Below are 14,972 nucleotides of genomic sequence, written 5' to 3' on the forward strand. Positions count from 1 at the left end.
TCATCCAGGCAAGAGCTGGGTTTTCAGGAAACAGCCCTGAGATGGCGGGCGCCCAGGAGGTGGGCTGGAGGAAAGCCGTCCAAGTCCGCACAGCCTCCATCTGCACTTACCAGTCAGAGAGTGGCGCCCGCCCCGGGAACAGAAAGCACAGGTTATTACCACGGAGAAACGCAAGGTTTCAGGACCCCTGAAATTGAAAGTGAAGGAGAATGACTCCCCGATGACTTTGCATCAAAAATTAAGCAGGAAGCCGGCTGTGAGTAGTCATCACTGCTGCCGCGGCCTGAAGCAAAGTGTAAATGCAGATTACTTTGTTTTAACCTCAATTTCTGTTAGGTTTTGTTCCCTTTTTCCTCTTGCTAAAAATTCAACCTCTCCATCACCACCCAAAGAATGTAATAGCTAGACTGTAAATTATTTATTCCAAATGCTCTTTTCTGCTACCTTTCCTGTGTGCTCCCTGGGGATGGATACACTTTGGTCTATTGATGAGGGGAGGAAAGAGCTCTGGGCATTGTTTTCGTAGCAGACAGCTGTGCAGAGCCCCCCGTGATGCTCCCATGGCGAGGAGCCCACCTCCGCAGCAGCTCAGTCCTCAGCTGCAGTTGGCAAAATCTAGTAACAGAGGTGAGCCCGATTCTGTTTCTGAGCCGAATGTTCTCCGTCTGTGCGTCTGTCTGCTCCTCACTCCTTTGTGCCTCCTCCCTGCCCTTGTTAAGGAAAGGGATTTGAGCTGGGACATGCCACTCAGGGTGGAGGCCACGTTCCCTTCCTCCCTGGATGAGGCTGGACCAGACATTGCCACAGGACAGGGGGGCGATGGGTGTGTGAGCTCTAAGTCTGCCCCCAGGCCTGAGCTGCCTCATCCACTCCTCATGGCCTTCCCACCTGCTGGAATGTTGCCCCAGTGGCCAGCAGGAGCTTCCACGGGAGATGGGAGACTCCAAGACAGGAGCCACCTGCACCCTGACACCTGGGGCCATTGCAGCCTGTGCTGCCTCTGCTCACACATGCCCATTTGTAAAGCACCTGGATCACGGGTTCCCAACGAACCCGTGTTTCAATTAGCACACCTAACTACCTCCAGGGAGGAAGGCAGACCATTCAATGGAGTTTTTCCACACTAACCAAGCTGGTGTCTCAAGAGGGGTATTGGCTGCATGCCCTCCGTAACTACCTGGCTCAAGCCTTTATAGCCAGGTACCAACATCTTCCTCATCTCCGGCTCAGCAAAGAGGCTCCAAAATAAAGACGATTACCAAGTCTGGGTGGTTATCCCCTCCCTACATCTGCAATGTGGTAACATGGTGGAATGGACTGGCTTCTTGTTAAATTTTACTGTGTGCACAGTGATACACAGGGATACACAGTGACACACAGGGATGCACAGGATACACAGTGACACACAGTGATACACAGGGATACACAGTGACACACAGTGATACACAGGGATACACAGTGACACACAGGGATGCACAGTGATACACAGGGATACACAGTGATACACAGGGATACACAGTGACACACAGGATACACAGTGACACACAGGGATGCACAGGATACACAGTGACACACAGGGATGCACAGGGAGATGCTGCTGCCCTCTGTGGAAGTTCACTGTCGTCAGAGATCTGACATCGCTGTCTCCAGAGCCTCGGCGGGATTCCGATGGACAGTGATAAAGTCATGCATCAAATTCATCACAAGAGGCAAGGACTGCTCACACCTAAGAAGGCTTGGGGTTCCCCAATCTTCCAGAAGCCTCCCTCCTGTGTCCAGACTAGTAAACTCACTCACGTTAAGGATCGTGGTGAGTGTGTGTAAGAGTTAGAATCAGACTTCGAATGCGAACACGCCTAGGGCAGAGTGGAGGTGAAATTCTGCTATGACGGACTCCAGAGTCAAATGCCTTATTGGAGTGGGGTTTTCTCAGGGCAACATCGACTGAGGAATCAGCCTCCGTGGGGAATGGAGAGGAGGCAGTGCTGGGGCCTGGTCTCTGGGCAGTGCAAGTGCAAGTACATGACTCTCTGAAACCCGGGAGGGACGCGGAGCTAGTGTAAGTGAAACCTCTGTGCTTGCCTCTCCTCCCTCCTAAGCACCTTAATTGTGTAGCGGATTTGGGGAAACACACATCAGAATAACACATGGCTGTTATGGAATCTCCGCTGGGAAGCAAAGAGCTGCTTTAAAATGATGTTCCCTGCTGGGTGCGGTGGCACAAACTGTAATCCCAGCACTTTGGAAGGCTGAGGTGGGCACATTGAGCTCAGGAGTTCAAGACCAGCTTGGGCAACATGGTGAAAACCCATCTCTACAAAAAATACAAAACTATTAGCTGGCCGTGTGCCTGTAGTCCCAGCTACTTGGGGGTCTGACGTGGGAGGATTGCTTGAGCCTGGGAGGTTGAGGCTGCAGTGAGCCGAGATCACACCACTGCATTCCAGCCTGGGTGACAGAGCGAGACCATGCCTCCAAAAAAAAAAAAAAAGAGAATGAAAATGATGCTCCCTGTCACGGTAAGCCTCTGGCATTCCCGAGGAGCAGTGCACCTGCGATCTCACCTCAACTACCAGACTCCTTTTGAAGGTGATGACCAAACCACTGGACAGCAGTCGCCCGTGCAAGGTGGCTCAGTGCAGGGGAGCTGTGGCACGCAGCAGCCTGATGCCGTGAGGAGGCTATGCATGAGCGGCTTTGGCAGAGCACCTGAAAGGGTCTTTTACAAACTGTCAGCACTCAGAACTGGGGTGTGGTCTACTACCGTTCAACTAATTCTGATACATTTTTTGCACACATAATGAACTAATACAGGCTGACAAACCCCCATTTTTGGACATACGTTTTGGTGGCAGTGAGAGGAAAGGCAAATGAGAGAACTGGGTGGAGCTGGGGTTGGGGCAGGGTGGGGTTGGCACTGGGCAGTGGCCAAGGTGGCAGGTCCACCTCAGTCAGGTTTATCCTCTAGAAACTGAGGCCGGTGGAGCTGCCCTGGCTCCAGGAAGCCAGAAAGACGCCACAGAACAGAGAAGCTGGTCGGGAGGATCTGTGCACACCTTCGGCGTAGGATGTGCTGTCCTGGCTCCTGACCAGCCAGACCACATTTCCAGTCTTTCTTCTCCTACGAGGCCTAGGATCTTCTCCAAATCTAAAGCCCAATTTTTACGTTCAATTCCCTATCAAAGTTGGTTCATGATATAATTTTCAGCATTAAATGGAACTGACTAGTGTTTACTTTTTAGCTCCAGATTCATGCTGGCAGCCTTGTTGCTGAAAACCCTCTCCAGAGAACATGTGTGAAATGCAAGTGATTCTCCTGAAATTACATCATCATTGATTTCTGTACAGAGAACTCTTTAATATTACTTATTTGGCACTTCCCAGCATAGAAAGACAAGAAGCCACGATGTCAGACCTTGCAGAAAAGACCCCTACCTGGAGAGGACCCTTGGACACACACAGGTGGGGCTGAGGAAGAAGAGTGGGGGAAGCGTCCTGAGACTCAGCCGCAAGTCGCCCTGGACACCTGCCCTCCCCATGCACACAGCACTGCCATGTGTACGGGCCGCCCCCTATGCTGGGAGCTGAGGCACCGATGGCTTCACTGAAGCCTCTGACTGTAGGGGTTCATGGCCCAGCTTGGAGCAGGCAGGCTGCAGGCCGCTGTCTGGTGGGATGTGTCCAGTTGGGCTCGCGGAATGCTTTCTAATGCCACATTAGATATCAACATCGAATAATCAATTAAAAATGAAAATATGAACTTTTGGCTACTCTATGGCTGGCAACTGTGGGCCAAAACCACCCCACAGAGCCCTGGTTGGACTGAGCAAGGCCCGAGCGCTGCCCTACTTTCTGCTGTCTGACAGCCCCCACGCCTGCCTCTTAGGCAACTCTACCAGTCATGTTTTTCCTCATGTAAAGAAGTATTCAATTATTTCTTCTGTGTGTCTCTAGTTCTGAATTTATGAACAATAATGCCTTAGCCATAAAGACTCTATTTTTAAAAATTGCTTTTAGTGCTTCGAAGGCTTAGAAAATCTACAGGCAGATTTTTAATTAACCAAAGTAATATTTGTCAATTTTTAGAATGGAGAACCATCACCCCAACTGTACCACCCTGGCACAAACATCATTCATGTTTATTTGTAAATCTACTCAGTGTTTTATCGCTATGTGTACTACGTATTTTAACGTAGATATTAACTAGAATGCTGATGCAATTTGGTGTTCTCATTTAACATATTTTTGCATAGTCATGAATAAAATGTTAAGACTGCTTACATTTTCTTTTAAGCATCCAGATCTTAATTTACATTCCTATTCTGTTAGGTAGTAGAGTCGTTCCCAAATTTTCCCTCTTAGAACCAATGTTCTGACAAGTGGCTTGATTTGTCTTTGTCTTCCAGAACATCCCATCAGTCCTGTTCCTTGGTTTTTCCTTAGCAACCTGCTTCAGTTACGCTCCTGAGCCAGGTCACAGTTGGTTGTGGGGCAAAGGGGCCGGGCACTCAAAGGCAGGGCAGGCGGTGGGCAGGCAGATGGGTGGCCACCGGGGCCAGCATTGTAAAGGCCGTAAAGCCAAGGCAGGGGTCAGGGGTCAGAGGCCTGAGGTCAGTGAGGTCCCAACCAAGGGCAGGCCCGAGCCAGGCGGGTCTCGGCCGGGCATCGAAGGGTGGGAGTCACCAAGATGACTCGGATCCCAGGACAGGGCTGCCGACTCCCCAGCAGCTTCTCATGTCCAGCTGGAGGGAAAACCCCAGGGTTCTGTTCTGCAGGTGGGATGTGGCTGACTGCAAAATGCAAGGAAGGCCACCTGCCACGGGGTTCTCATATGAGGCGCACGTCCTTCCTGAGACCTTGCACGGGCTCCTGCTCCCAGGAGCATGACTAGAGCAGGTCGCTACATGCCACTCCCTGCTCGTCTCTGCCTGATCAGACTCATTCAGACACCGGGAAGCTTCCGCACGCTGACAACGATGCTGTGATCTGCCAGCACAGCGGCCATGTGTAACAAGAGGTGACAAGAGCTTTGCTCCCTGGTTAAATGCCACTTCTGCCTGGGTGCACTCTTGTCCCGGGGATGTGCCTGAAACAGAAGCTCATGCACGTACATATCATGACTCAGCATGTACGCCGCTGAGTCAGCATGGGGCAGGCTGGCGCAAGATGGCTGGAGCCATGGCCTGGCCCTGCCATGCGGATCCTCACGCACCCCAGTTTCCCATCAGTAAAATGGGCATATTGATAGCAAAAATTGTAGCTTTATAGCAGCACCTGCTGTGAGAGGGAGATGGCCTAACAATTATAAAGCTTCAGAACACTCCCAACACGCAACAGGCGCTTAATCAACCTATTCTTACATGACCCCTGTGGTCACCTGCCATGACTGCTGTGCCTCAGGGGAGCCGTGGTCAGATCGCTCCCTAGGCTCTGCGACTTCACTCTCACCCTCTCCAAACCCCAGCACGGTTCACCAGCTGAGGTGGACAGGTTCGAATGTGGCCCCAGGACCTCTGTCCCAGGTGTGGCCTCTCCCTGGGAGTGCAGGTGGGACCTGAGACTGCTTTCGATCAGCAGAATATGGCAAAGGTGACGGCTGCTGTGACCGTGTGTGGCACTAGGCAAGGCTGCAGCATCCAGCCCTCGCGCTGGCTCTGAGGGGCGGGAGGCCACACTAAGGACCCCACCTGGTTAATATTAAACAGTTCTGTCAGACAGCAGAAAGACTGGGGACGCTGGGTGGTCTCAACTGCAAAGGCAGCCTTAACCTGGTGGGACCCTGCACAGAGAAACTGGCTGAGTCCCACAACAGGCACCGGACCTGTAGGCTGTGCGCTGTTCTGAGCTGCCGGGTCTGCAGGGACACTGCTGTCACACAGCAGTAGATGGCCGGCACCCTCCCTAATGCTGTTTCTGCCTGCAAATTCTATTTTCCACGAGTGGCGCTGGAGGCACTCCTATTACTAAGCAGAGGGAGACACGTCCATCGGAAGGGCCATGACTGGTATGTAATCTGTGAATTAGGTTTTCTTCTTTCAGCACAAATCAGCTTCAATTCGGCCCAGCTGCTCCCCTGGGCGTTCACATTCACTGCTTTGCCGCGAAGCCTGGAGCCCAAGCCTGGCGTGAGTCACTCCCACTCACCTCTTCCTTCCCGCGGGCCGAGCGGCTGACTAAGGCTCCCTTTGTGCTCACGTCAGTCACCAGGGCAGGACGCAGATGCATGCCCAAGGTGTGAGTTTAAAAAAGAAAAAGGGAAACATCCAAGTGTGTAAAGCTTCTTCTGCCGGTTGAGGGTGAAACCCCAAAGCCACCCTGGCCGTCGGCATCAGCAGGGCGAGTTCTAGCCGCGTGGCTGGTGGAGCCCACAGGTGTGCCCAGCGGTGACAGCACGGCGGCCCACCCTGAGCACCCCACAGGAGGAGCCCTGCCCTTCACCACTACTGGCCTGGTTCTTCTTCAGTTTTCATCCCCGATGTCCATCAAATCCAACCATGCGGACACAGTGACACCCAGCAGAAGGTTGCCAGGGACCAGGAGGAGGCCAGGGCAGTGCTTCCCTGCCCCAGCCTAGGAACTGAGGGGGTCGCCGCTGTGGTTCTACATGAACAGAGTTCACTCCCCTGGGGCCAGGCCGGCCCGGAGGCCCCGGCTGCTAGCAGTGGCGGCACCAGCGGCTGCTCCAGTGGCCGGGTGCTGCTGGCTGCTGTCTTCTAGTCCAGCCCGCGGTCACTGCCGCAGGCCCCAGCAGGGTCTGATGATAAGCTCTCCACAGCCGACTGGGAAGAGCCACTTTCCTGGATGAGGAGAGGAAACACGTTTCTTGCAAACGGGCTGTGCACCTGTGGCAGAGCTCCTCTGCGCTGCGCTTCCTCCTCTCTCAAGGGCCCCATCGAAATGGGGCTGGCGGTAACAGCAGACCCTGGTAAGGCAGGTGAGATTTTCTCTTACAGCAAGACGCTGTGAGGGAGGGGGCCGGATCCCCTTCAGGTTGGGGGCACCACAGGCAGGCGGCTCACGGCTGTCAGGCCCTCTTCTGGGTGGCTGATGTCTGACAACTAATGCAGAATGCAGGTGAGACCACTCACCTCCCATCCCATCCTCAGAGCTCCCCAGGGCTGGCGGAGGTGAGCCTGACTTCTCTCTGCCCACCCCTCCACCGCTGACCCAGGGCTGGTCCACTCATGAGCAGTGTCGTGACACCAGCCTCCATCTCCGTTTGCTTCCCAAAGAGCCCGCCCCGCAACAACCAGGAGAATGAATGCACCCAAAAGGGAAGCGGGAGGACACAACCCCGCAACAACCAGGAGAATGCACTCAAAAGGGAAGCGGGAGGACACAACCCCGCAACAACCAGGAGAATGAATGCACTCAAAAGGGAAGCGGGAGGACACAACCCCACAACAACCAGGAGAATGCACTCAAAAGGGAAGCGGGAGGATGTAACCCCAAAACAATCAGGAGAATGCACCCAAACGGGAAGCAGGAGGATGTAACCCCAAAACAACCAGGAGAATGCACCCAAACGGGAAGCAGGAGGATGCATCCAAAAGGGAAGCAGGAGGATGTAACCCTGCAACAATCAGGAGAATGCACCCAAAAGGGAAGCAGGAGGATGTAACCCCGCAACAATCAGGAGAATGCATCCAAACGGGAAGCAGGAGGATGTAACCCCAAAACAACCAGGAGAATGCACCCAAAAGGGAAGCAGGAGGATGTAACCCCAAAACAACCAGGAGAATGGACCCAAAAGGGAAGCGGGAGGATGTAACCCCGCAACAATCAGGAGAATGCATCCAAAAGGGAAGCAGGAGGATGTAACCCCAAAACAATCAGGAGAATGCACCCAAACGGGAAGCGGGAGGACATAACGCAGCAGGCCATGTATGGTGGGATGATGGACCACGTGGGCTGGAACACTAAAGGCGCACATTAACCCAAGCAGAGCCTCTGACACATTCAGGAAGGTCAGAACCAGGAGAGGAGAAAAATCTGAGTGTCCACAGTGACCGTCAGGAAGAGGGGCTGCAGGGCACCCATGTGATGCTGTCCCCAGGTTCTCTGATTCTCTAGCACAACAAATAAGCACAGGTGAGGGCTGGATCTGTGAGGCTCCAGGAAGCGGAGTCTGCAGCACAGCCAGCCTTTTTCCTGGGCAGGGAAGGGCAGCCCCAGCAGGGCTGGGAGAGGCTGCAGCTAGGCCTAGATGAGGACCTTCTACAAAGCAGGACTGATACAAATGCCGGCACTCAGAAAGCTTCTGAGGGGCCAGTACTAGAAAGCAGTCTGTAGACGGAAGAGGCGGGATGTGGCTGCCCCAGGCCGGCCTCGCCACGCGGCCTCTAGATGGAGAGGTGGGACGTGGTTGTCCTGCGCCAGCCTCGCCACGCGGCCTCTAGATGGAGAGGTGGGACGTGGTTGTCCTGTGCCAGCCTCGCCACGCGGCCTCTAGATGGAGAGGCGGGATGTGGCTGCCCCAGGCCGGCCTCACCACGCGGCCTCTAGATGGAGAGGTGGGACGTGGTTGTCCTGTGCCAGCCTCGCCACGCGGCTCTAGATGGAGAAGTGGGACGTGGTTGTCCTGTGCCAGCCTCGCCACGCGGCCTCTAGATGGAGAGGTGGGACGTGGTTGTCCTGTGCCAGCCTCGCCACGCGGCCTCTAGATGGAGAGGCGGGATGTGGCTGCCCCAGGCCGGCCTCACCACGCGGCCTCTAGATGGAGAGGTGGGATGTGGTTGTCCTGTGCCAGCCTCACCACGCGGCCTCTAGATGGAGAGGTGGGACGTGGTTGTCCTGTGCCAGCCTCGCCACGCGGCCTCTAGATGGAGAGGTGGGACGTGGTTGTCCTATGCCAGCCTCGCCACGCGGCCTCTAGATGGAGAGGTGGGACGTGGTTGTCCTGTGCCAGCCTTACCACGCGGCCTCTAGACAGAGAGGTGGGATGTGGCTGCCCCATACTGGCCTCGCCACGTAGCCTCTAGATGGAGAGGTGGGACGTGGTTGTCCTGTGTTGGCCTCACTACGTGGCCTCTAAATGGAGAGGTGGGATATGGCTGCCCCATGCCAGCCTCGCCACGTGGCCTCTAGATGGAGAGGTGGGATGTGGCTGCCCCACACCAGCCTCGCCACTCGGCCTCTAGATGGAGAGGTGGGATGTGGCTGCCCCAGGCCGGCCTTGCCACATGGCCTCTAGATGGAGAGGTGGGATGTGGCTGCCCCACACCAGCCTCGCCACTCGGCCTCTAGATGGAGAGGTGGGATGTGGTTGTCCTGTGTTGGCCTCACCACGTGGCCTCTAAACGGAGAGGTGGGATGTGGCTGCCCCACACTGGCCTCGCCACACGGCCTCTAAATGGAGAGGTGGGATGTGGCTGCCCCATGCCAAACTCGCCACATGCCCCTCCCAGCACCCATCCTCGCCCGCTCACCCCTCCTGGCTGCTCTTTGTGCTCTGGCTCTGGTCTTTGACCACGGACTCCAATGTGATGACACTGTCTTGAACTCTACGCAGCTAAGCACAGCAGACAGGTGCTTTTACATGTGGAGAAAACATACGCTAGAAGGAAAAAGGTTTCCGTGGACTGATTCCTGGTAAGGGGAACCTGCAAGCCCGGAGACCCTGCCCAGCCCCGCTCTGAGTGCTCAACCGGCTCCCAGCGCTGAACTAGTTTTTGATCCAGGATCTGATGTGGCACTGACCCCTTCAGCTCTTTTTTTTTCTTTTTCCTTCTCTTTCTAAAATAAATTTATTACAAAAACCTGTCTCAGAAGAAATAGAGACAGCATTTAAGGCCTTACTTTGCTTAAAGGAACAAGGCCATTTTGAGAATATACTCTTTCAAAAATGCTCTATTTATTTAAAAAAATGTTTATTTTAAATATTTATTCTAAACATTGCAAAGGCTTTTCAAACAACTCTCTCTTTTACAGCTCTGTTATTCATGGATTCGTGAAAAATAAATGTGTGGTGGTTTTATTTACACATTATTTAAATGGTGTACTTCAATTTTCTTTTCTCCTTATCAGGGTTCTCTATTTCATCTTACAGACTCTTAAGAAGGACACAGATCATGCATGCTTTAACTTTTTCTGTTTAAAGTCCAAGTGCTGTGCTGGGGATAATGTATTTTGATCTAGCTCATATAAATGTTGACTATAAATATTAAAAATTAGATTATTTTTAACTTTTCTGGAGTGGGTGATGGGTAGTGAGCTTAGATGACTATAAATATGAAAAATTAGATTATTCCTAACTTTTCTGGAGTGGGTGATGGGTAGTGAGCTTAGATGACTATAAATATGAAAAATTAGATTATTCCTAACTTTTCTGGAGTGGGTGATGGGTAGTGAGCTTAGATGACTATAAATATGAAAAATTAGATTATTCCTAACTTTTCTGGAGTGGGTGATGGGTAGTGAGCTTAGATGACTATAAATATGAAAAATTAGATTATTCCTAACTTTTCTGGAGTGGGTGATGGGTAGTGAGCTTAGATGACTATAAATATGAAAAATTAGATTATTCCTAACTTTTCTGGAGTGGGTGATGGGTAGTGAGCTTAGATGACTATAAATATGAAAAATTAGATTATTCCTAACTTTTCTGGAGTGGGTGATGGGTAGTGAGCTTAGATGACTATAAATATGAAAAATTAGATTATTCCTAACTTTTCTGGAGTGGGTGATGGGTAGTGAGCTTAGATGACTATAAATATGAAAAATTAGATTATTCCTAACTTTTCTGGAGTGGGTGATGGGTAGTGAGCTTAGATGACTATAAATATGAAAAATTAGATTATTCCTAACTTTTCTGGAGTGGGTGATGGGTAGTGAGTTTAGATGACTATAAATATGAAAAATTAGATTATTCCTAACTTTTCTGGAGTGGGTGATGGGTAGTGAGCTTAGATGACTATAAATATGAAAAATTAGATTATTCCTAACTTTTCTGGAGTGGGTGATGGGTAGTGAGTTTAGATGACTATAAATATGAAAAATTAGATTATTCCTAACTTTTCTGGAGTGGGTGATGGGTAGTGAGTTTAGATGACTATAAATATGAAAAATTAGATTATTCCTAACTTTTCTGGAGTGGGTGATGGGTAGTGAGTTTAGATGACTATAAATATGAAAAATTAGATTATTCCTAACTTTTCTGGAGTGGGTGATGGGGATTATTCCTAACTTTTCTGGAGTGGGTGATGGGGATTATTCCTAACTTTTCTGGAGTGGGTGATGGGTAGTGAGTTTAGATGACTATAAATATGAAAAATTAGATTATTCCTAACTTTTCTGGAGTGGGTGGTGGGGATTATTCCTAACTTTTCTGGAGTGGGTGGTGGGGATTATTCCTAACTTTTCTGGAGTGGGTGGTGGGGATTATTCCTAACTTTTCTGGAGTGGGTGGTAGGGATTATTCCTAACTTTTCTGGAGTGGGTGGTGGGGATTATTCCTAACTTTTCTGGAGTGGGTGATGGGTAGTGAGTTTAGATGACTATAAATATGAAAAATTAGATTATTCCTAACTTTTCTGGAGTGGGTGATGGGGATTATCCCTAACTTTTCTGGAGTGCGTGATGGGGATTATTCCTACCTTTTCTGGAGTGGGTGATGGGGATTATTCCTACCTTTTCTGGAGTGGGTGATGGGGATTATTCCTACCTTTTCTGGAGTGGGTGATGGGGATTATTCCTACCTTTTCTGGAGTGGGTGATGGGGATTATTCCTAACTTTTTGGAGTGGGTGATGGGTAGTGAGTTTAGATGCCTTCTTGCTTCTCTGCATTTCCAGTGTTGAGGGAAAGTGGCCACATATACATTTAAAAAGACAACACAAAACACTAGCCAAAGTAAACCTGGCCAGGAAAACATGCCATACAATAGCTTCTGAGGCAAGGTATACATTAATCGCTCTTTTACAAATATTCGTGTTGTTAGGGTTTCTCCCATTGATGAACAGAAATATTTTTCTTTGTTTTAATACCATTTTAGAATTTGCCCAAGCCTGCTTCTGTTAGGGCAGCCACAGAACAGAAAGAAACCAAACGTCTTCAAATATAATGTCTAGACTAAAAACAAATCACATCATTGTCACTGTTACCACCATTAGGAGTTGCATAAATAGCAACTCAGCAATGGGACAGAACTATAATCAATAGCCATAAAAGATTACACTTACGAGCGTGTGTGTGTGTGTGAGAAATAAGCATAAAAACTAATTGATTGTGAGCCCAACAGTTTAATTCTCCAGGGCGATCTTGGATGTGCTTCAAAAATTCAAGTCAGCAAGTTATTTTCTCACTACTGGTTTCTAAAAGGTCAGAAACTCTCTTGCAAAGTGCTGCCCCCCCCCCACCCGAGTCGCAGAGCTGTGAGGCTTCAGCTGGCCGCTGCTCCCGTGCAGTCCTAAAAGGCCCTCCAAGGTTTCTGCCCTCTGAAGGAGATCCCCATTCCACTGTGTGGAGATCTCTGGGAGCCCTGCATTTAGCTTCACTTGTTAATGCTACACGGGGTCCCCAAGTTACGTGTGGGGCCTCCCTGCCCAGCTCTGTGCAATTCCATGACATCACAGTGCTGGGAAGGGTAGGGGAGCACAGCACCTGGAGGATCCTGAAACACTCACCACATCGCATGCATGTACGTGGGCGGCAGACGTGGGCTGCTGACGGGAGTGCAGTTGTACGACCTCATAATCCTTTCCGCCAATAAAAAATTTCGAAACAGACTAGCCACCAGTAAGTCCTGTCTGAAGAGCTTTTGGAAGAGATCTGAGGAGAGATCAAAGATAAAAAGGAATCTTCAGTGACTTGTGTCTAGCATTTAAAGTCAAATACACAAATCCACTTCTATCAAAAATTGCTAAAAACAAGTTGGGACTAATATGCATATTTCCCATCAGCACCACACACTCATGCTGAAACATGCACACATGCTTACACACACACATGTGCACAAATATACATGCATGCACACATGCATGCGCACACATGTACACAATGTATACAAAGATATCTATACAGATACATACACATGTACATACATGCACACACACGTGCACACATGTAAATACACAAATATGTGTATGCGTACACACGTGTGTACACACACGTACACGTGTACACACACACAGTGCACATATACATACATGTGAACAAACACCCAAAATCAACCAATCAATACACAAAAAATACAAACAAGTCTTATAACAGTAATTCTGGTTTTCGGCCAACGTGAATAATGCCAGTGACTCTGAAGACAAGCCACTGGTGCACGGTAAAGGCTGTGCGAATGGTCAGGACCAACGCTGACATGCAGTCTCTCCGCACCACTGTTCTGAGAACCTGGCGTGCGGTAACTCACCCCCCTTGCAGAAACCTCCTTAGGTGGTCGTATTCTACTTTTCAGCCCCTCCCACTGTCTTCCTCACTAGTGAGGCACTCATGGATCCTATCTGACTCCTCTCATGTAAAAGGGTCAGCTCCCCGCACGCTCAAGGCCATAGCCTCCCTCCCCAAGGCCCAGCCCGCGCCTCACCCCGAGGGAGCACGTTCCATGCAATGGTGTCTGTGATGGCTGTGAAGATCCAGTTCAGCTCACCCAGGGGCGTCCTCCTGTCGTTCAGGCGGCCAGGGATCCTAGAAAACACCAGGCATTCTCATGAGTGATGCCACAACTCTGAGAGCAGGGAATTGAGGAGAGGTTGCAAGAAAAATGGGCGCAGGTGGCGAAGGGCTCTGAGCAGAGGGAGGAAGGCTCTGAGCAGACCCTCGGCGCACGGCCGGAAGAATTAAACTCTCCATGAGCTCACAGCTCAGAGCTCAACCTCCATCTGCAGCTTTCCTTCCTCCTGCACACCTCCAAAACGACTGCTTCGTCCGGTGTCCCCAGACATACAGACCAAGCCCAGCTGGTCACACACATGGTTCCCATGGACCACGGACTGGACCCCAAGGGCAGTCCGTGGCACATACTGAAAGCAGTCCACATCACGCTCTGCAGGTTTACATCTCAGCCACGGAACGCTGTGGAAGCTCACCATCCACGCTGGGGGAAATCTAGCCCACAAGGTCTACTTTGCTCCTGTGTATTCAACACGCAGCTGATACCCGTGACAGGGATGTGAAGATTGGCAGTGTGTGCGCAGGCCCTGTCCTAAGGGAGCCGGGTCTGGGGGAAGGACAAGTAACAGGCAAATGAACAGGCACACGAGTGGTGCCAAGTGATGGCAGATGACGCAGAGACAAATATGACAGACAGTGGGCGGGGGGATGAGGCTGCTGCCATTTCATACAGGGCAGGTGGCACCAAGGACCACTCCTCAGCCGTGAGGACAGAACCATGACTTTTGCAGCAACTTGGATGGAGCTGGAGGCCATTATTCTAAGTGAAGTAACTCGGAATGGAAAACCAAAGCCACACGTTCAGAGCCATGAGCATGATTCCGCTCGAGAAGATTTAGCTGGTCAGCAATTCCCACTGTAGGAACCATCTGATGGCACCGTCCTCATAAGAATAATGTTCAAAGAGGTGATGCATCAGCGACACAGGGTAGCTGAGTTAAGTGAACTTCTTTTCTTAAATTGTTGTAGTTGGAGTCCTGCTGTGTTGCCCAGGCTGCTCTTGAACTCCTGGGCTCAAGGGATCCTCCCGGCTCACCCTTCCAAAGTGTTGGGATTACAGGTGTGAGCCACCATGCCCAGCCTAAGCGAGCTTCTTAATATAATTCTTCAACACATGCTCTTTCCTCCCACTAAATGCCTTTTCCTTTAGGAACAAAAAACAACGTCTTATTTCTTCAAAATAGGCTCAGTGATAGGACAAGAAAAATGAGAAACTGAGAAGTCGGTATAATATTCTGAAGCAGCACCGTGGCTCAAACAATGTGAGAAGTCTCAAACAAAGATTTCCAAATTCAAGAAAAATTCTGACCTCCACAGGGGAGACCAGTTTACCCAACATCAGGGTTTTGCAGT

General features: G+C 50.6%; 1 protein-coding gene across 1 annotated transcript in view; it reads right to left on the reverse strand.

Moving 5' to 3' along the window:
* RPTOR (regulatory associated protein of MTOR complex 1) overlaps window positions 1-14,972 on the reverse strand; it is a 418,321-nt gene that overhangs the window by 130,360 nt on the left and 272,989 nt on the right. Inside the window, exons 8-9 of the mRNA XM_030923092.1 lie at window positions 13,534-13,634; window positions 12,623-12,767 (exon numbers count right to left, since the gene is read on the reverse strand). Coding sequence (XP_030778952.1) covers window positions 12,623-12,767; window positions 13,534-13,634 — 246 coding nt within the window. The remainder of the gene's footprint in view (window positions 1-12,622; window positions 12,768-13,533; window positions 13,635-14,972) is intronic.

This window comes from Rhinopithecus roxellana, chromosome 19, assembly GCF_007565055.1.
Source record: "Rhinopithecus roxellana isolate Shanxi Qingling chromosome 19, ASM756505v1, whole genome shotgun sequence".
Classification (NCBI taxonomy): Eukaryota; Metazoa; Chordata; class Mammalia; order Primates; family Cercopithecidae; genus Rhinopithecus; species Rhinopithecus roxellana.